Source organism: Mustela erminea, chromosome 10 (assembly GCF_009829155.1).
Source record: "Mustela erminea isolate mMusErm1 chromosome 10, mMusErm1.Pri, whole genome shotgun sequence".
Classification (NCBI taxonomy): domain Eukaryota; kingdom Metazoa; phylum Chordata; class Mammalia; order Carnivora; family Mustelidae; genus Mustela; species Mustela erminea.
In genome coordinates, this window is record NC_045623.1 from 25,844,726 (window position 1) to 25,866,325 (window position 21,600).

General features: G+C 36.4%; 1 protein-coding gene and 1 long non-coding RNA gene across 3 annotated transcripts in view; one reads left to right on the forward strand and one right to left on the reverse strand.

The window, feature by feature from the left end:
* SNX7 (sorting nexin 7) overlaps window positions 1-21,600 on the reverse strand; it is a 98,451-nt gene that overhangs the window by 15,428 nt on the left and 61,423 nt on the right. For both annotated transcript variants that reach the window (XM_032301585.1, XM_032301586.1), the window contains exon 8: window positions 11,779-11,931. In XM_032301585.1, the coding sequence (XP_032157476.1) occupies window positions 11,779-11,931 (153 nt within the window). The remainder of the gene's footprint in view (window positions 1-11,778; window positions 11,932-21,600) is intronic.
* Window positions 13,141-21,116, forward strand: LOC116566919. The gene is made up of 4 exons (XR_004276048.1): window positions 13,141-13,387; window positions 13,906-13,964; window positions 16,054-16,325; window positions 20,354-21,116. It is a non-coding gene; the product is annotated as an uncharacterized LOC116566919 (long non-coding RNA).

The window sequence follows — 21,600 nt, forward strand, 5'->3', positions numbered from 1 at the left end:
GTCTACTTATCTGCAGAGAGAAAATGTATTTTCTCTTCCTCATGATTTTAATAGCATTTTTTCTTTAGCTTACTTTAGCGTAAGAATACAGAATATACATATTCTGTATATATATTTATAACATATAAATATATATGTTATATATATTCTGTATATATTATTCAGAATAATATATATGACTTACGTAACATGTGTTAATTAACTATTTTACTGGTAAGGCTTCTGGCCAACAGTTGACTATTAGCAATTAAGTTTTGGGGAAGACAAAAGTTGTACACAGATTTTCAGCTGCATGAAGGATTGGCATCCATCACCTCCTGTGTTGTTCAATGATCAACAGTAGTTAGTTACATAATTACTTTAGAATTCTAAAAATGACAATTGATTTTAAGGTTTCTTTAGCATACTTTATGTGCTTACATGGTTTGTGAATCTGGAGATACAATTTCCTTGACTAGATCAGCATTTCTTCTTGAGGGATTAGCATGTCATGGAACACAGCCTGGGAATTACACCCTGTTGCATTTAAACTTAATTCTATAATTGACTGAGTTTTTTTTTAATTGACTGTGTTTTATATGTTTTATATAATACTTGAATATTAAATAAAGTATAAACTTTTAAATGAGCAAGGGCACTATGTTAAGCCTAAGAGATGAGCGGACTCTTAGAAAATAGATGGGACTTCAGAGCAGTGCTTCTCAGACTATCAGTGGTGAAGAACACAACTCTTTCTTTCAATCCCCAAGCTCCATTGAGTGATCCTACTAAGCATGATTAGTCTGCAGTGCCCGCCACATGAGTCACCGTATAAGCCAAATGATATTGGCCAATACTTAATTGGCCAGTACTTAATCAACATAACAAGTCTACTAATCAACTACCTGGATGTCAGGGTGATGTCTAAATGCTGTAGAAGCTTTTAATTGATTAGTTTCAACTTCTGATTGATCTTGTTATGAATCTTTTAAATAAACAACTTATGGACTGTACATCAGTCCACACATTAAGTAGCGTTACTTTAGAGATCAACATAATTATCCCAGGTTTCCCAGGCTGTGTTCCATGACATGCTAATCCCTCAAGAAGAAATGCTGATCTAGTCAAGGAAATTGTATCTCCAGATTCACAAACCATGTAAGCACATAAAGTATGCTAAGAACTTCTTTAGGAAATAAACCTGTTTAACTTCATTTAATCCAAACTTCTTTGACTACAGAACTTTTTCTTTCAAAATTATCACTCATTGGGACACCTGGGTGGCTCAGTGGGTTAAAGCCTCTGCCTTCGGCTCAGGTCATGGTCCCGGGGTCGTGGGATGGAGCCCCACACTGGGCTCTCTGCTCAACTGGGACCCTGCTTCCTCCTCTCTCTTTCTGCCTGCTGCTCTGCCTACTTGTGATCTCTGTCTGTCAAATAAATAAATTAAATCTTTTTTTAAAAAAATTATCACTCATTAACATTACAAAACCCTAATTTTTTTATAAAATGCATTGAGAGACTCAGAGTTACTGATTTACATTACTCAACAATTGTTTAAAAACTCCCAGTGGCAAAGAATTTATTTCTTTAAAATGCAATTTAATATAATTTAGAAAATTGTAACACATAGGAAATAGTTTTGTGTGTGAGTTCAAATTATACAATTTCTAAGAGTTGGTTTTAGATATATTATCTGAAGCAACAATAAAACATGTAATCCTTCTTCCATGACTGCCATCCAAATACCTTTTTTCTTTTCTATTTTTTTGAATGAAGATGCACTTCTAAGACAATTATCACCATAACCTTATTCTGATTACATCTTAGTTTGTCAATGTTACTTTCAAAATGCATCATTAGGACTGAATTCAGTATTTTCAATAGCTAGTGAAAGATGTAGATAATTAGTTTGCTCTATTTTTTTAAGTCAGAAGTGTCTTCTAGCATAAGAAGACCTTAATATGGTTCGCATAAAACTTAAATTTGGAAGAGAGCAAATTTCAGTGTGAACACCAAGATAAAGACTTAGTGAATTAAATGAGTTGTCTTCCACAAAATATACGATTATTTCACATGCTGAAGATGATTTTACTGCAAAATAATTTTGGCTTGAGTAGAAAGACTTCTTTGGAAAAAAACTAGTTAGAGGTAGATTTACAACTTGGAACATGAAAACAGGACCCTGTCATCAATGTAGGGGATAATATTTTGCAATAGTAGGGGAACATTCACCTGTATCACCAAAAACTTGTATCAAATTATTGAGGTATAAGTTCAAAAAGTAGTTGGTAACAATAGAGCAGTCTTTTAAGCCAAATAGAATTGACATTTACTCTAAGAGCTTACAGTTCAGATGGTTTTACGAGTAAAAGTTCTAATGAGCATTAAAAGTTTCACATTTCTGTTAGTTCTCTAAGTCTTTTCTAAAGAATATTTGTTTATTCCATAAATGCTTCTGTGAGCAAATAATCTGAGACATTCAACAAAGGTGAACAGGTTTTTTTCCCAAAGAGTTTCTTGGAAATGTAAATGTGCTAGGGTGCATTGCCAACCTCCCCAATAAAGTGACACTGTATAACCTAGATGGAAGGTGCTCTGCTATTGAACTGTCATACTCAAAGATAGCCAAAGTAAAATCAATGGAAATAAATGACTGTTGATCAATTATCCCCCAAATATACAACAGTTAGAGACCCAAAGAACTATACACAGGGACTTCCTCTATTTGCAACGGTTGATTTTAAAAAGTTATTTATACACCATCTTTTTTTTTAAATTTTTTCAATTTATTTATTTTCAGAAAAACAGTATTCATTATTTTTTCACCACACCCAGTGCTCATGCAATACATGCCCTCTATAATACCCACCACCTGGTACCCCAACCTCGCACCCCCCCGCCACTTCAAACCCCTCAGATTGTTTTTCAGAGTCCATAGTCTCTCGTGATTCACCTCCCCTTCCAAATTCCCCCAACTCCCTTCTCCTCTCTAACACCCCTTGTCCTCCATGATATTTGTTATGCTCCACAAATAAGTATACACCATCTTTAATGTAGTTTTCCCTCAGTTCAGATTCTCACCTCTTCACTTACCCAAGAATCCCAGTATAAACTGAGAAGGCAGCTTCCTGGTATCTGTGGAAGCTCATCTCCAGATATCCTTCCCCACAGACAACTAACAGACAATGCTAATAGCCTTCTATGAACATTCTAAGGTTTTCACAGATGATTTTAGTTCTGTAATCAGTGGTGAAGCCTCTCATCAAACAGGGAGAATACAAAGTTTTAAAATCTTAGGATAACATTGTTAATCATTTCTGTTCTCCTTGCTCTGATCATTTTTACTGTACACCTTTAGATTCCATTTAAAATAGGAACCGAGTGCTCACGAAAAAAAATTTTTTTTCCATGGCCTAGAGAGTAAAGATGAAGACAAGATGACTCATTAAATAATCAGTAGTGTTGGTCTCTACACTAAAAACACAAAGGGAAAGCTCCTAGGTATTCAATGGGTTGCCATTTAATGGCAGTAAGATGAAAACTTGGTGTTTTCTTTTTGGTGAAGATGACCACCCCTAAATGAATTGGATGGTCCATAGAAAAGTGGTGTGATGTAGCCTGAATTAGCTAATCCAGACATTCAGGCCCCCAGTGAGTGACTTCAGGTAAGTAAGAAAGTAGTTAATGTGGACACAAGAATGTAATGTATTGAAAATTTTAACTGGTATAAAAATGGTTAGGCTAATTAGAAATCTAAGCATCTTAGCCTCTCAAGCTGGTGTATTTGCTATCCAGGACATCTAGTCTATGCATAGTAGGAATCTACTTAATCCTGGGATCTATATAATGTAATTCTGAAACGTTCTTCAAAGAGTTTCAAAGATGTAGACTTGTCTGAAGGGCTGTTTTAGCACCATCAAGAAATCTGTCTTCTTGGGTCCTAGGGATCAGGTCAGGTACCAACTTTAGTAAATGGAATGAGGCATGAATATATTTTTTTAAAAAATCCCCTGACATGGATTAAGAAATCCCTGTCTGAGATAACTGAATTAATTCCCAGCTGTAGCCACCTTCTTTGTTCTTATGATTAGGGAGCTGAGATGAGACACATTAACTTTATTATTTTTTAAAGATTTTATGTTTATTTATTTGTCAGAGAGAGAGAGAGGGAGCATGCACAGGCAGGCAGAGAGGCAAGCAGAGGCAGAGGGAGAAGCAGGCTCCCTGACGAGCAAGGAGCCCGATGCGGGACTCGATCCCAGGACACTGGGATCATGATCCGAGCCGAAGGCAGCCGCTTAACTGACTGTGCCACTCAGGCATCCTGAGACACATTAACTTAAAAGAAAGTATCTGTCTACTTGGTTTCATCCTAGAGACTGCCAATATAAAAAATAATTTTTAAATGGTTCAATATAGGCCATTTATTATGCCTCTGTCCCAACATGTCAAAGGAAAGCTCAAAAACTACCTGTCATTCCTTGGGGTCAAAATGATATTAAATAACTCTATGGGAAGAGTCTCTGGCACTGCTGCCCTTCTCTCTACAAGAAAGGCTATTCACAAAGACTTGAGCAGTTATTATGTGATTGTATATGGTATATATCAGAAATTACAGAGGTTAACTACCTTCAAAAGAGGTGTCATTGTTCCAGTATTCCCCAAAACTTTCTCTGAAACTAATTTTAGTATTTACCTAGGAAAGAAAAGCAGTCTGCATTTCTCCTGGGTGAGCAGAAGTCTGTTGAGCTTCCTGACTTCAGTCAGTTTAGAATTATAGGGGCCACAACTAAGGCTCGGTAAGCACTGCTTTTGAGGCTGGTAAAGGAAGGGCTTTTGCATCTTTCACTGGAAAAGAGAATATATCCAGACTTCTCTTTTTGTGGAAATGGAGAGTTGTTGCTTTATTATCTCTTCAAATATACTGGATTTTTGTTAGCTTTGATTTATATTTGCTTTATAAATCTTTCAACTTATACTTTCATCCTCTTTGATGGAGAAAACAGGAATGAAATAGAATTGAAGTAGTTCTGTTTTTCCAGCTTCCATAACATGGTTTCCATTAAAGATTCACTTTACTAATTTTATTACAGCTTACTAATTCCTAGCTTTCTTGCATCCAAAGAGGCTCCTCAACACCCACTTCCACGTGACTTTGATACTCTTTGGAAGTCATTCACTTTTTTCCCCCAAACCTCACTTCTTCCTGAAATGTGCTTCCTGACACTGTTTCCTCTGTCTTCATCTTTGACTACATCCCTTTCCGTCTTTGTCTTTTATAGTCCATGGTCCACGGTATAATCATATCTGATCTTTTAACTGCTTCACTTTTACTTTTTAGAATTGTTCATTCCTCTTATATTCTCTTTTCCAGTCTGTGATTCATAATTACAACTAAACTTTCTATAACTTTTTAAAACCACCTTACTAAATCCTAGGGAATAGCCTGGGTTTCTTTCCTTTGCTCTTGCCTCCCAGAATTTGAAAAGGGTACTTTTCCCCCAGGTTTCTGTCCTGTTACAGAACAGTTCCTCTTTGCTGGATGAAATTAAGTCTAGGGAAGCTATTCCCCCTTAAGGCTTCTTTTAATTCATATAAATGAGCACAGAGGCCATCACTTATCTGATTCCCAGTTCTTTTAAAAGAAGAATGAAATTTTGGCAAAAATCTAAATGCCACGCAGAATCCTGCTTATCTGGCAGTTTTATAATCATTATCAAGACTAACCTCCTTGAGTCACAATGCTTGGGAACTCTTTTTACCTGGGCCAAGGTGTTTTAAATTTATAAAACTTACAATACATTCCAAGCTATGTAGTGCACCCCTGAATTTAAAACAAACAATTCTTTTACTAGAATTTATTTTACCATTCCCCAACATAACAAGGAATACATTTTTAAATAACTACAACTATACTTGAACTTCTAGGACATTCAATGCTCATTACTTACTTTGTAGGACTACTATAACATACCTGTGTGTGTGCGCACGTGTGCACGTGTCTTTTTAAAATTTCTCTAATTCTTAAGTGGCCCATAAATAACTGGACTTGGATTTTAGGAAAACATTAGTTGTATTATTCATCGGGCTAGATGGTATACTCTTGCAATGATGTTTTTCTTCATTTATTTTCCAGAAAATGTCCTATGCTATAATCAGTTTTATTTCTAACACTTCCATATTGACACATACATTTATATTATTCCATGGTGATAGAACCCTTTGATTAAATCTGTTCATTACAATTCAAGTAAATAAAACTAATTTAAATACTCTTCCATTAAAACAAAGTCATAGTAAAAAAAAACAAAAAAAAAACAAAAAAAAAAAACAAAAACAAAGTCATAGTAATCAAGTGAAAAATACATATACTTATTATTCTACCCCAGTAAACTCTAAGGTAATAATGGCAAGATTTAAAGTTTGAAGGTGGATGCTCTGGAGTGTTTAGTACAGGATTTTGATGTTAACAGAATCTTAAATGAATGATTTCACATGAGACACCTGACACTCTTAAATAAAACTGATAGAATTTCAAATGAAATGTCCTTTGACCTGGCTATTTCTTGAAATTCTTATTCAGAGAGTTTTTAAAGTCTAATGTTCATAATTATTTGTAATATTATCTGTGAGAGCAAAAAAATAACCTAAAGTTTCAACTATTCTTTGCTAACGGAAGTATATCATATCAATGTGATTGTATTATGTTAAGAGTCTATGTAACATAGAAAAGTAAACAAATAAGAAATATGGATCTCAAAATAACACATATCCACTGTAATCATCATGACATAAAATAAGTAAGTCATCATGTTTTTATGTTGACTCATTCAGAAAGAGTCATGTTGAAATCTTAAAATATTTTGACCTGAACACAGCAAATTATTTTTCTATGTATTTAGACATGCCACTCTCTCCAGGAGAAAAGGTTACCGGTACTCTTTATTTTTAATTTATATATCAGTGTACCTAGTTTGTTGTCGTTTTGCTTGTTTTTAGTGTACATATATATTAATTTTATAACCACAAAAATAAGACTATGGAACAAGGACTTCCATACATTAATATTATAAAGTAAACTGTGCAAAGGAATAAGTTGTATTACATTCCCTTAAGTTTTATATTCACTTAACCATAAACTGCTTTATTTGGCAAATGTATGGTCTTTTCATTATGATATTAAATTTGAACTTTCAAAGAGTGTATTCTTTCAGTTTGCAATACCTACCAAGGACCACTTCCTTTCAAATCTCTCCACCACCACCATCATCATCATCATTACCATCAGCATAAACAACCACAGAAACAGACACTTCTATGCCTACCAGAGAACAATTAGAAAGTGTCCATGCACTTAATCCTAGCAGATCATCTTTTATGGTTTTAGCATACCTCCGTATTTTATCAGGAAGAAACTTTCCTTGTTTTTTTGGTAACAATATACTTTGAAATTACCCATGTTCAACTGAATTTTTTTTTTGCTTCATTTTTTAATTATGTTCAGGTGGCCAACATAGAGTACATCATTAGTTTTTGATGTAGTGTTCAACTGGAATTTTGTTATAAGGCTTTGTTAATTCTTGTTTTTAGAGATAAGAAATTTATTCTTAATTATTGTTCATATAGGACAAAATGGAATGTCATTTTACTTATTTAGAGTTCACTTGGAGATACCTGTTTTATATTTGGTGTCAACCATCTCCAAGTAAATTCACACATCTAAGTACTACATTTCAATATGAAAATAGCTGGCTTCTGATACAGACCCATGCCTCACATCTATAAGCTGATTTTCCTCTGTCACTTTGATATTTAAATTTTAAGTTAGAAACAAGCTGTGACCATTTCACTTCATAAAACAAGTCCAAAGGCAAATGTTTATACCCCAATTCATCTATCATACTAGAAAAAATCCCCTTTGGGGATTTATATTTGCAAACATTGATGTGAAAAAAAAAGTGTTTCCATAAGAATGTGATTAAATTAAAAGAGGAAATGGAAAGATTCTGGAACAGTTCACTTCTCTGCATATCTAAGATATTCTGAAGTTAACAGATAACAGCAGACGGTTACTGTTTCAGGCCACACAGTCTATGTGCTAATTAGGAAGCCTTGATTATTTAAGGGCTCCAACTTCCTGATTATGCTTGGACTGATATGGCAAATCAGTTAAAAGTTATTCACTCAGAGTAAAAAAAACAACAAATAATTGAAACTGTGGGGTTCTTTTGAATTTAAAGAAAAACAATGATTCCTTCAAAGTTACATGTGTAAGATGTAACTTGATACATTTTAGTAGCACTTAGAAATATAATTCATTTGGGGGAAAGGGTTAAAAAACATACTGATATAAACTTCTGTGAAGAAAAAGAATGGCAATATGGCACAATGATGCTAATTTAACTGTTATTAAGAAAACAGTATTTTATATAAACTGAATTCAGTCTATGAGAATGACAAAAATATGAATTTATATGACAGGTATAGTCAAAACCCAAATATTTCAGTTGGAGTTCAGTGGAATTGCTATGAACATTTTCCCTTAAAAAAAAAATAAAGTCCAAACTTAGAAAAAAACTTTTGCAGATTCTATCATTTAAAGGAAAATACAGTCGGTACATTTGTCATGTGATTTTTATAACCTAATATGCTTACGTTTTATAATCATAATCACTTAGAGTATATTGCATTATTTTAATTTTCAAGGCATTTTCTTATAAATTATTTTGGTTGGTTGTCATAACAATTCTGTAACATCAGAATGGACAGTCCTAATGTAAAGAAGAGGGAAGGCTATTTTTGCGGATTTAAATAGTTAAGTGGTAAGAAAGTCTATGGTGGTCAATGTGCTTTATTCAACAAAATATTTTAAACCATTTCAAAATCTAAGACTTATGTGAAATCCCTTTGAGATACTTGAATTTACTTAAAGTTGTTAAAGTAGAATAAAAAGAAATTAAGGAGAAAGAGAAAATGGTCTTTTCAATCACTTGAGGCTCTAGGCCTCTGCCATGAAATCCCCATGTCAGGTCCCATCTCTGTCTGGCGCGGCAACAGTTCCCTAACAATTAGGTCTCATCAGGTCCAGTTGTGTTGCACTCTGACCCATAAAAGCCAGAGTGACCTTTCTAAAAGGCAAGTCTGATAGATCCTGTCATTTCTCCGCTGAAAAGTCTTCAGTGGCCTTACCTATTTTCCTCAGGATGAAAAATTAAAGACTTATATCATAAGGCCCTCTTCAGCCCAGTGGGGTTCAGGACACATGGCAGCAAAATATTGTACCTGACTGTATTGAATCCTTTAAGCTGAAGGAGCTGGAGAACTATGGCAGAGGCAGGAAAGTCACCTGGACCTTTCACAACCCTCACCCTGTGACGCAGGTGATAAAACCCTCACATGAAAGGTGCTTTCCTTATATCCAGAGGAAAGAAACATCCATATTAAAGGGAAGGAACACAAAGAAGACACCTAACAAACAGGCCTTGTTAAGTTTTCCCTGGTTTATTATACATACCTCATACTCCTAATCTACCATATTTCTACACGACTCTCCACCTTTCAACAAACCTTGCATAAAATACTCAGGTCTGTTTCTTCTAGACTCTGTGTTCTTAGGAAGGCTTACGTGTCTTAGAGAACTTACATTAAATCAATTTGTATTCTCTTCTCCTGTAAATTTATCTTTCTCCTTATAATTTTCAGACCTAGTCAGGAACCCTAAGAGGGTTCAGGAAAACTTTTTCCTTCCCTACAAAAACCTCTTTCTTCAACTGAACATAAAGCCTGCGCTTCACCAACCTCCAAAATAAAAAGAACCTCAGTTATCTGAACATATTCTAGGATTTTCTGCATGTATCTTCTCTGACTGGAACCCTTTCTCACATCTTTGTCTGCCTACCTTATTCATCATTCAGGTCTCAGCTTAAAAACGTCCTCTGCAGAACTTCCCGCATTCCTTCTAGATCAGGTTAGATGCCTTCGCAATGCCTTTCTATGCTAGAATGTCTTATACTTTATTATAATCTTTTGTATTAATTGTCTCTTCCCTTGGTGACTGTGCCTCCATGAGAAAGGCACAGTGTCTGTCTTGCATACTGTCCCTCTAGGGCCCAGCACACTGTCTGCTAGAAGTAGGGGCTTAAGAAACTTGTGTTAAATGAAAATATCATTATCAGTTAGTTCATCTTTCAAAATATACAATATTTTATAGTATTAAACTGACACACACTATAGATGCTAAAGCATAAAATATTCTTAATGTACCAATTTCATATAGTTATTAATCCAGCCAGAGATAAGGTTAAAGATGTGTGTTCAAAATGAACCTTCCAAGAAGAGTATGTTTAGAATATGCTAGATTTTTTTTTTTTAATTAACAAGACAGGAAACAACATGTGTTGGAGGGGATGTGGAGAAAGGGGAACCCTCTTACACTGTTGGTAGGAATGCAGGTTGGTGCAGCTTCTTTGGAGAACAGTGTGAAGATTCCTCAAGAAATTAAAAATAGAACTTCCCTATGACCCTGCAATTGCACTCCTGGGTATTTACCCCAAAGATACAGATGTAGTGAAAAGAAGGGCCATCTGGACCCCAATGTTTATAGCAGCAATGGCCACGGTCGCCAAACTATGGAAAGAACCAAGATGCCCTTCAACAGATGAATGGATAAGGAAGATGTGGTCCATATACACTATGGAGTATTATGCCTCCATCAGAAAGGATGAGTACCCAACTTTTGTAGCAACATGGACGGGACTGGAAGTGATTATGCTGAGTGAAATAAGTCAAGCAGAGAGAGTCTATTATATGGTTTCACTTATTTGTGGAGCCATAACAAATAGCATGGAGGACATGGGGAGTTAGAGAGGAGAAGGGAGTTGGGGGAAATTGGAAGGGGAGGTGAATCATGAGAGACTATGGACTCTGAAAAACATTCTGAGGGGTCTGAAGTGGCAGCGGGGTGGGAGGTTGGGGTACCAGGTGGTGGGTATTATAGAGGGCACGGATTGCATGGAGTACTGGGTGTGGTGAAAAAATAATGAATACTGTTATGCTGAAAATAAATAAATTTAATTTAAAAAAAAGTGATAGTATAAATCATTTAAAATAAAACTACCTTAGAGAACTGTTAGTTGTAAAAAAATAATTAAAAAATAGTCATTTGAGAAGCAAAATGGTGCCTAGGTTCTATCTTGAACTAAAAACGAGACAGAAAGAGAGAGAGAGAGAGAGAGAGAAAAGCTGAACTAAACTAAACTGAACTAAAAAAAAAAAAAATAGAAGCGCATGCTCTTTTGTTGAGGTGTTAAACAGCTACAGAGGTGAGATGGTATCAGCAGGGACACAAGATTTGATTTTCTGTTCCTTCAAACCTCTGGTCCTTTTCTCATGCTGCAAACCCTTCCTACCATAAAAGAGGGAGAAGAGGAGGAAATAAAATAGGAGAATCAGAAGGAAGCATCACCAAGTGGTTTTGAAAAATTCAAAACCTTCCCAAACAAGCAAATGTGGAGAAAACAAATAAAGCAAAAGGGTATCCTATTTCTTTCCCACATCAAGGCTCCAATTAGGCACTCGGGGCATGCTGTGTAAAAGGAAGACTTTCATCCTTCCTCCGCACACACACATTTGTTTCAGTGGGTGGGTTCAGCATTACTCTGCTGGTACCGAGTCACCAAGGAGTCTTTTGAATGTGACCCTTGGTCCCTTAATAGACTCTGTCCACAAAGGACAGATAGAGAGTTAAAGAGAGGGTAACTTCCATAAAATGAAGCAATATCATTTATCACTAATTACCTGTTCATAATAGTGGATATTCTCCTCAGCCGTCTCTGTAAACGCTGACTTGATATCATTTTGCATATTGTGTTTCCATCTTTCCCAGTCTGCTTTCAGGGCATTATTAGCGCATTCCACTTTATCTTCAAGTTTTCCGATCTCTTCTGTAAGCTGAATTAGATCACAACGAGAGATGCATCAATCTACGGATTCTTGTTACTGAAATGAATTCATCGGATCCAAGCCAATCATTCTGTCAAGACAGCTCAAGAATAATTCTTTGTTTGGAAAGTCACCGGCATTCACCCTCTGTACTAACCAGTTACAGAAGAAGACTGGGTACATGTCAGAGATGCTGGGTAGAGTTCTAAGGTCTGCCACCAATTAGCATTTGACCTTGGCTAAGTCCCTCAAGCCTTGGGCTTGGGTTTCACTATTTATAAAACAGAGGAAATTGAACAAGTTACCTCAAAATTCTTTTGCACTAAGTCTCATTACCACTATTGTGTGTGGTGATAATATTTATGTTAAGAGGTATGGTGTCATTCGCCAGCTTCCCATTCCTGGTCCTCATTTTTCAGTTGTTTTTAGAAGGCTCAATTAACTGACATGGTATAACATCCACGAGGATTATGCAGTCCCACCTGGAGACCCATGGGATTAACCTGCCAAATATCATGGAGCTGGTAACAGAAGCAGGTTTGTATCTCTAGATGCCTGCTAGTCCATGTACCATCAGACAGGCTTAGTGTGATATTTACCTCTCATCCACCAACTTCTGAGCATGTAATCCATCAATTTATTGTTTTATATTTGGTGTGTTTACATATTAATACATATACTTATACATACTTTATTTATGTACCCTATTTATTCATATATTCAGCACATGTTAAGCGCCTTCTCTGTATCAGGCATTCTTCTAGGACTTGGAGATTCAGCAGTGAAGACAACAGACAAAAATCCCTGCTTGTACCAGAACTTATACTCAATCGCAGAGACAAACCAAAAGCAAGATAAATGAAACAGGAACTATCAATTGAGAATTAATGCTAAAGAGAAAAAAGGAAGCAGAAAGGTAGATACGAAATGGAGGAGCTCACATAAGATGACAGCTCACATAAGATGACAGGGCAAGCCTCAGTGGGGGTGTGTCATTTGATTAAATATATGGAGTCAGCGTGACGGTGAACCATGAGACTCTCAGGAGGAAAATCATTCCTGGCTGAGGAAACCCCAGGGCAATGGACTGGAAGTGGAAGCATGCCTGGAAGGCCCAATAAGAACAAGGAGACTAGCATGGCTGTGGCATGTAGTGGAGTGAACAACAAAGGGAAGGTTCTAGCAGATGAAGTCACAGAAGGAACGGGTGACCAGATCCTACGGAGCCACGCACTTGGTGGTAAAGTCAATGGATTTTATGCAGTTTGATCCAAGGCCAGGAAACTTCAAGAAGAACTGATAACATCTCTCTCATATTTTCAAAGGGGCATCATACCTTACCACTGTGGTGTACTGAAAAGTATTTGAAAGAGGCCATTACTTAAGAAGATCCCCATTTCGGAGACATTAAAATGTGAAAATGTGTCTTAGAATCAAAATATGTGATTTTGCTTCATGTGCTCATGTGAGTTATTACTCTTTTTCTTTTCATTATCATAATTATTATTTTTGCTATGGAATTTTGCTTTTCTGTCTTTGTTTCATTGCAGCTATATTTGCTTTTATTTCCTAAGAATAGACATTTGGTATTATATAAAATCTTCCATTATCAATGGGAGATCTATGTTAATAGTAAGGTTAACTTACCTGTGTTTTGCGGGGGCAGGAGAAGGAGATATTTTTTTACTCGTTTTGTTTGTGAACTATCTCAGTGAGGCCACTTATTACTTTAGAGTATAGGTATTCTTTGGGGTGATTATTCTACTAAATCTTAGAGACTCTGTCTAAAGAGGTGTTAATGGGCTATATTAAAAGGATGTTCGATGGTGGGCTGTGGATGCGAGGGGAAAGATAAGAGTAAAATTGCTGAAAGTCCAAATATTTCAAACAGGATCTGGGTCTGCTGGAAAAAGCTCAGGGGCAGGTTAGAGAACTTCACTCCTCTGGGTTGTTGGGTGAAATTGTGCTATTTTTCATAACCAGATGGAAATTACCAGCAAAATGCCTCTCCTATGTAGAACCAGGAGGCACCTACACCAGCGGTAAGCTCACTATTACTCTCCTCTCCATAGCTTCTGCACTCTAAAATTGCTATGCACTAGAATGAGATCACTGGCAGACCCTCTCCTAAAATAGGCTTTAGGAAATAGAGTATCTAAGCCATATATATTTTATCTTTCTCCCCTTCCTGACAGTTTAACATGACGTCCCTGCCATAAGGGGTTTACAGGAGTTTTCCCTTTATCAATCCACAACTCCCCTCACAGAAGCCCTTGGAACTGGTGGTCTGGCTGGTTGGTGCTTCTGCTCCAGCTGAGAGTTACAGGAGAAGTCCTGTCCTGTTCTCTGACCTCACTCTCACCTATAGAAAGAAGGGGTACAGACTTATCACCACGGCACTGTGATTAAGGAGACTGAAGCTGGGTTAGACTGATTTCAGTTTAAGTCTCACTTCTGTCTTTATAAACTATGTGGCATTGGGTAACACTAGCTGTTGAAGCCCTAATTTCTTCAACTGTAAAATGGATATAAAAATAACAATACCTACACATAGGGATTTTATTTTATATTTTTTAAAGATTTTATTTATTTATTTGACACAGAGAGAGAGAGATCACAAGTAGGCAGAGAGGCAGGCAGAGAGAGCGGGGAAGCAGGCTCCCTGCTGAGCAGAGAGCCCGATGCCAGGCTCGATCCCAGGACCCTGAGATCATGACCTGAGCCGAAGGCAGAGGCTTAACCCACTGAGCCACCAGGTGCCCCGGGACTTTAAATGCATAAAATAATAAACACTAATTCTTTCACAATGCCTGGAAATTTGTTTATTACATGTTATGTATTACCAGCACCACCTCCACCACTATGACCACTACCATCACCATCATAATCGTCATCAACATCATCAACAGCGGGTGAAACTGAAATCGATTCCCTCTCCTTTTCCAGAATTTTGCTCTCTGGGAGTATTGCATTCTTGTGCCAGGGTCTTGGTCTTAAGTCATTTTCTAGTGCTATTTCTTTATCTTTTCTCACCAGGGTGGAAGATGATGCATATGCTTTAAATCTATATGATCAACTCTTGTCATTTTTTCGTCGCTCTACATGAGTAATTTTTCTTTCTTGGATGATTTCATCATGATTTCAGTTGGAAAAGGAGAAAAGAGACATTAGGTATTTCCCCACACTAAATCATCTTCCCATCATTTCAATTCTAGGAATCTCAAACTGATAATAAGCACAAAGCATCTGGTTCAAATGAAGAGTGAGCTGGACTCTATCTTTCCTAATAATTAACAAAAGCATAGTATGTCCTTTCCCTTAATTGACTTCAATTTTGGCAAGTTCTTTGGTATAAGGAACTGTGCATTTGGATGGTGCCATCCGGGCTTAGAACATATACACTCAACAAAAGATAACCAAAGTGGGAGAGTAAGATGTGCCAGAACCTGGCAGGCCAAGGAAGCCCTTCCTGCCACACAGCAGGTTTCAATAACTCTAAAAGCAGGAAATTCAATTCATATTCACTACTATATAATAGCACAGAAAAGACTGAATTAAAAAGGATTAAAGCTTGAATAATTGTTTTCACAAATCCTGGAAGTGATTTGGCCCTCTGTTAGTGGAAAAACAAAAGAAGCAAGCAACCCTTTTTGCCAGGAAAATGTTATAATACCAGAATAAACAGTACAAGATTGTAAGATAGTGGGAAAAAAAAAAAAGATTTATATTTAACAGCAAGGCTAATGGGTAATTTCTAGCTTCAGTTATATTCAGCTAGAAATTAGCCACACAATTAAATGAAAACCATTAATAGCAGAGCTCAGGCAAACAAAACAAAGTCTTTGTCCAATAGTGACTCCCTACTATAGTACCAGTAACAGCAACTAGAATAATAACCATTTATTGCACTTCTGCCATGGGCCATTGCATTAAGCTATATACTTTACATATATTATTTCATTTAATCTGCATAATAATGTTGCAAATTTGGTATTATTATCTTCTTTTTACACATTAGGAAACTGGGAGAAAAAAATGAAAGAGATCATACAGTTTTTTAATAGCATTATGGAGATTCAAACTACAGTCTACCTAAGTCAAAGCCCATGTTTTTTTTTTTCATATTAACAGCACCAAGCTAGCTTGCCTATGGCTTTCAATGTTGAAATGATTCAGCTTTAACTCACGGAGCTTGTAATCTATTAGAATATATGAAGGCAAAAATGCAATAAAAACCAAAGACTATAATACAAAGCAGAATGTGATATATATACCACAATTGAGGAAAAAATTAAGAATGATATAGGACGACACAGAACGGAGGATTGATTCTGATTGGAGCAGGGGACATTTTAACTGTCAATTCAGAAGGCAGAGACTGGGGAAGAAACACCTGGATGAAGGTAAGGTATCAACAAAACCACAAAGATGGCATGCTACCATGATAATGGAATGGATAAGAGGTAGGTTTGGAGTCTGGAGGTAGACAAGAAGAAACCAGAAACACTGCTGGATAGGCTAATTAAAGTTTCACTGCTTGAAGGTATAAATTATATTGAGCATGAAATGGATTCTTTGGGAAATGGCAAATCACTAAAAGTTTTTGACCAGGACAGAGCTGTATTTCCAAAGTCAGTGATGTACAGGGATGGTTAAAGAAAAAGGGAGGAGAGGAAAAAAGGAAACCAATTAACTGCATTGGCATCATGAAGAAACAATGGTAAGGAGGACCAGCTTCATCCTAGGCACTCCCTCATCCAGTAGTACTCACTCACCATCCATCTAGTCTGTATTAGGAACTAAGATAAAGGGCATCCCAGACTGCAGTGTAGGAAGACCCAGAGCTCACCTCCTCCATGGGCACACCAAATCTATACATATATACAGAGCAATTTTTCCTGAAGAACTGAGGGCTGATTGAACAGCCAGACAAAAATGCCACAAAAATAGAAAATTAGAGGCCAATATCCCTGATGAATATAGATGTAAAAAATCTCAACAAAGTGTTAGTAAAACAAATTCAAAAGTGCATTAAAAGGTCATATACCATGATAAAGTGGGATTTATTTCAGGGATGCAAGAATGTTTCAATATCTACAAATCAATGTGGTACATCACATTAAAGAGACAAAAGATAAAAATCATATGATGATCTCAATAGATGCAGAACAAGCATTTGACAGAAGTTGGCATCCAGTTATAATAAAAACTCTCAACAAATTATATACAGAAGTAGTGTACCTCAACATAATAAAGGCCATATGTGACAAACCCACAGTTAATATAGTTAACACTATATTCAATGATGAAAAGCTGAAAGTTTTTACTTTAAGATCAGGAATAAGACAAAGCTTCCCACTATACAATTTTTATTCAAAATAGTAGTGGAAGTCTTAGCCACTGTAATTAGGACAGAAAAAGTAATAAAAACTATCTACATTGGACATAAGTAAAACTGTCACTATTTGTAGATGACATGATACAATATATAGAAAATTCTAAAGATTCCACAAAAAACTATTAGAACTAATAAATTCAGTAAAGTGTTAGGATACAAAATTAATATACAGAAATCAACTGTGTTTCTATATGCTAATAACAAACTATCAGAAAGGGAAATTTAAAAAATAATCCCATTTATAATTGCATCAAAAGAATAAAATACCTAGGAATAAATTTAACTAAGGAGGTGAAAGACCAGGGCACTGAAAACTGTAAGTCACTTATAAAAGAAATAAACAAATAAATATAGGGATATTCCATGCTCATGGACTGGAAGAATTAATATTTATTAAAATGTCCATACCACCCAAGTCCACAAAATCCCCATCAAAATGCCAAGGGCATTTTTCAAAGAACTAGAACAAATAGTCCTAAAATTTGTATTGAACCACAAAAGTCCGCAAATAGTCAAAGCAATCTTGAAGGAAAACAAACAAAAACAAAGCCAGGGGTGTCATACTCCCTGATTTCAAACTATTCTACAAAGCTACAGCAATCAAAACAGTATGATACTGGCAAAAAAAGATACATAGATCAATGGAATTGAATAGAGAGCCCAGAAATAAACCCACACCTTAGATGGCCAATTAATATACAACAAAGGAGGCAAGAATATACTATAAAAAACTCCTAGCATAAAATAGTAGGCAGTAAACTCTTTAACACTGATCTTAAAGATATTTTTTTGGACCCGTTTCTTCAGGCAAGAGCAACAAATGCTAAAATGAACACATGGAACTCCATCAGACCAGAAGCTTCTGTACAGTGAAGCAAACAATCAACGAAACAAAAAGGCAACCTACTGAATGGGAGAAGATATATGCAAATCATAGACCTATCAAAGGTTTAATACTCAAAATATATAAAGAGCATACACAATTTATATTAAAAAAAACCTGATTAAAAAATGGACAGAGGACTTGGATAGGTATTTTCCAAAAGAAGACATATAGATGGCAACAGGCCCATGAGAAGATGCTCGACATTAGTGGTCACCAGGGAAATTCAAATTAAAACAAGAGGTATGACCTCTCTCATCTTCAGAATAGCTATCACCAAAAAGATAAGAAATAACAAGTGCTGGCCAGGATGTGGAGGAAAGGGAACCCTTGAACACTGTTGGTGGGAATGTAAATTAGTGCACCCACTACGGATCCTCAAACAATTTTTAATTCCTCAAAAAATTAAGAATAGAACTACTGTATAATTCAGCAACTCCACCTCTGGGTATTTATCTGAAGAAAATGAAAATAATTCAAAGAGATATTATGCGCCCCTATGTTCATTTAATTACAGTAGCCAATAAATGGATGCAACCCAAGTGTCCACATATAGATGAATGGATAGAGAAGATGTGGTGTAGATATACAATGGACTATTATTCACCCACAAAAAAGAATGAAATCATGACATCTGTGACAAAATAGATTGACCTAGAAAGTGTTATGCTAAGTGAGGTAAGTCAGAGAATGACAAATACTGATATGTGGAATCTATAAAACAAGACAAACAAACAGAAACAGATTGATAGAAATAGGAAACAAATGGTTGGTTGCCATGGGTGGAGGGGTGGAGGAGATGAGGGTGGGGTGAAATAGTGAAGATGAATAGAATGTACAAACTTGCAGCTATAAAATAAATAAATCATAAGGAATATTGTCAATAATATTGTGATAACTCTGTGTGGTAACAGATGGTAAGTAACTAGATTTATCATGGGGCTTGCTTTGTGGTATATAAAAATACTGAATCACTATGATATACACCTGAAATAAAGAGGATATTGTATGAAGAGTCAAGAAACTGACCTTGTCCTGAGGGACTCATACTCAAAGGGAGGGAAGGGATTAAACAATCAACCAGATAAAGAAATGCCAGATAAAGGCATTTCACGTAAAGCAAATAGCTGTTTACAGCCCTAGAAGCATGTTTACTTGGGAGCATCTGAAAAATTATAGGTGGTTTGTGAAAGTTGGTACCTAGAGCATGAGGAGGGGAATTTAAAAAGATGAGGAAAGGAGAGGCTGGTAGTTTTCAGGTCCTGATGGGTTTCCTTAACAGAAGACAAGTAAAATCACTGAAGGAGGCTGAGGAACCGAAAGGACCCAGGGACAGTAGTAACGATCAGATTCCTGATGCAGGGTCACTGAGAGGAGAAATCTTAAATGCTGGGAGACAGAATCAGTAGGGTTTGTCAACTGACAATATGTGGGCATTGGGAGAAAAGTCTGTTTAGCTGTGAAGATTAACTGGAAGAACAGGTGGGATAGGGCGAGATAGGAAATGAAAGCCTGAAAGTGACAGGTACAGTCTTATAGAAAGAGAGGGACGTACACTTCCATGTAAACATTGAAAACCACTCAGTCGTATGTAGGGCGACAAACAAATTTTGGAGTTCAAGATCACACTCAAGCTCTGAAACTCTGAAAGTGACTTTGCTGTAGTAATTTGGGTGGTTTGGGCAACCAGGGAGGTGATAGGGATATGCTAATTATATGCAAACACAGATGAATATTTTAAATAACAAAAAATGAGAGCTGTATGTTTCTGGAAAACACCCAGAGAAGTGCTCTGCATCTCAGTGCAGCTGATGCACATTGCCTAGCTTCTGGACAAGACAAGACTTCTCTTTATTACCAAGGTTTTTAGTGTAATATGTTAATGATGCTTAATTTGCCTTAGAATTCTTCTAGAACAGAAAACAATGATGCGGTTCATTTGAAAACTATTAAAACACTTGTTCCAATAAAATGAGTGCCTAATCCTCCTCGTTAAATATATGAATATATAAGTCTGGTTCCATTCTTTGGCCATATCTCTTGATTCGATCAATTATTTTATAGCACTATGCTTTCAAGGTCCTCAGAAAACTGTAAAACATTTTACAAGTAATTCAAATGTCATTTACACTGAATATCCTCATTTCCAGAACATTTCTGTATGTCCAGGGATCTGCTGCAAGTGGGAAGCAGGACATGTACCTGGAGTGTGCCTGCCTCGGTGACAAGTTCTCCACATCCTAATGACAAGATGCTTTTGTGACCCAGATTCCACATGTCCCGTCCACTGAGGCAGCTCCACTCTGCAGAAGTAACATTTACTTTTCTTCGTTGCCTTAGGGCATTAATACATTGGTTTGGGCTCCTCCTGTTTTCCCGAGTTTTAAAAATTTCACAATCACACACATGTAGAATAGGCTCCTTAATAGTCACGTTTCCTCCTCTGTAATATGAGGAGAAAGTCCCTACTTAATAGGATTCTTTGAATAATATGTTGGTAAAAACCCTGGAACTAAGCACTTAGTGCACGTTAGGGTTAGAGCGGCACCCCAAAGTGACCATGGAAGGACTGGTGTGTCAGAAATGTCCTGAGTCTGCCAGCTCACTCATTTTTACTATCTTAGAGAATCCTTATGAGAACCTGCATAAAAAAGGAAACAGCAGTCATAAAAGAAACAAAGAGACACTCTATCAATAGCTCAGAAAGCTTCCCCACAAGCCCCAATATACCCGAGAGCGTTGGTATCCAGACTGCACAATGCAGTCACGCCCAGACGTCTATGTAAGGCCATTCCATCAGGAACCCCTCCAAATCAGAAAAAGTCCAGGCATCACCTCCATTTTAAAGAATTAGGTTGCCATGTCATCTTAATAAAGTATCCCACTTTAACCAAGGAACATTCATATTTTGTTAATCACGGAATGATAAAATCCTCAAACAAAAAATGCAAATGGACCTTTTGCTCCCCTGACTCTGAAGGCACTTTAGAGTCTCCTCCTAGTAACTAACAACACCTGATCAGCAACTTAAGAAGACTGCCATATTTCCAAACATTTTCTTCAGCCTTTAGTTTTTCTTATTTATCAGAGATTAGTTATTAGTTCCTAGAAAATACATTAGTTCAGTCAACAGCTACTTGTTGAATTCTAACTGTGCCAAGTGACATGCCAGCACTGGTGCCCCCATGTGAAATACTTTCCTTCTTTTCTCACTCACTTTTTGGCATACTGATTTCATAGAGACAGATTCTTTACCTAATGTCAGAAAATGCTCTCCGTTCAGATACAATTTCATGATGAGATCAATATGGAATGCCTTAATCTATGTCTCTGAAATTGGAATTCCTCTATACACATTAATACTCAGGGATGGCCTGAGTATTAATTATTGCTAATG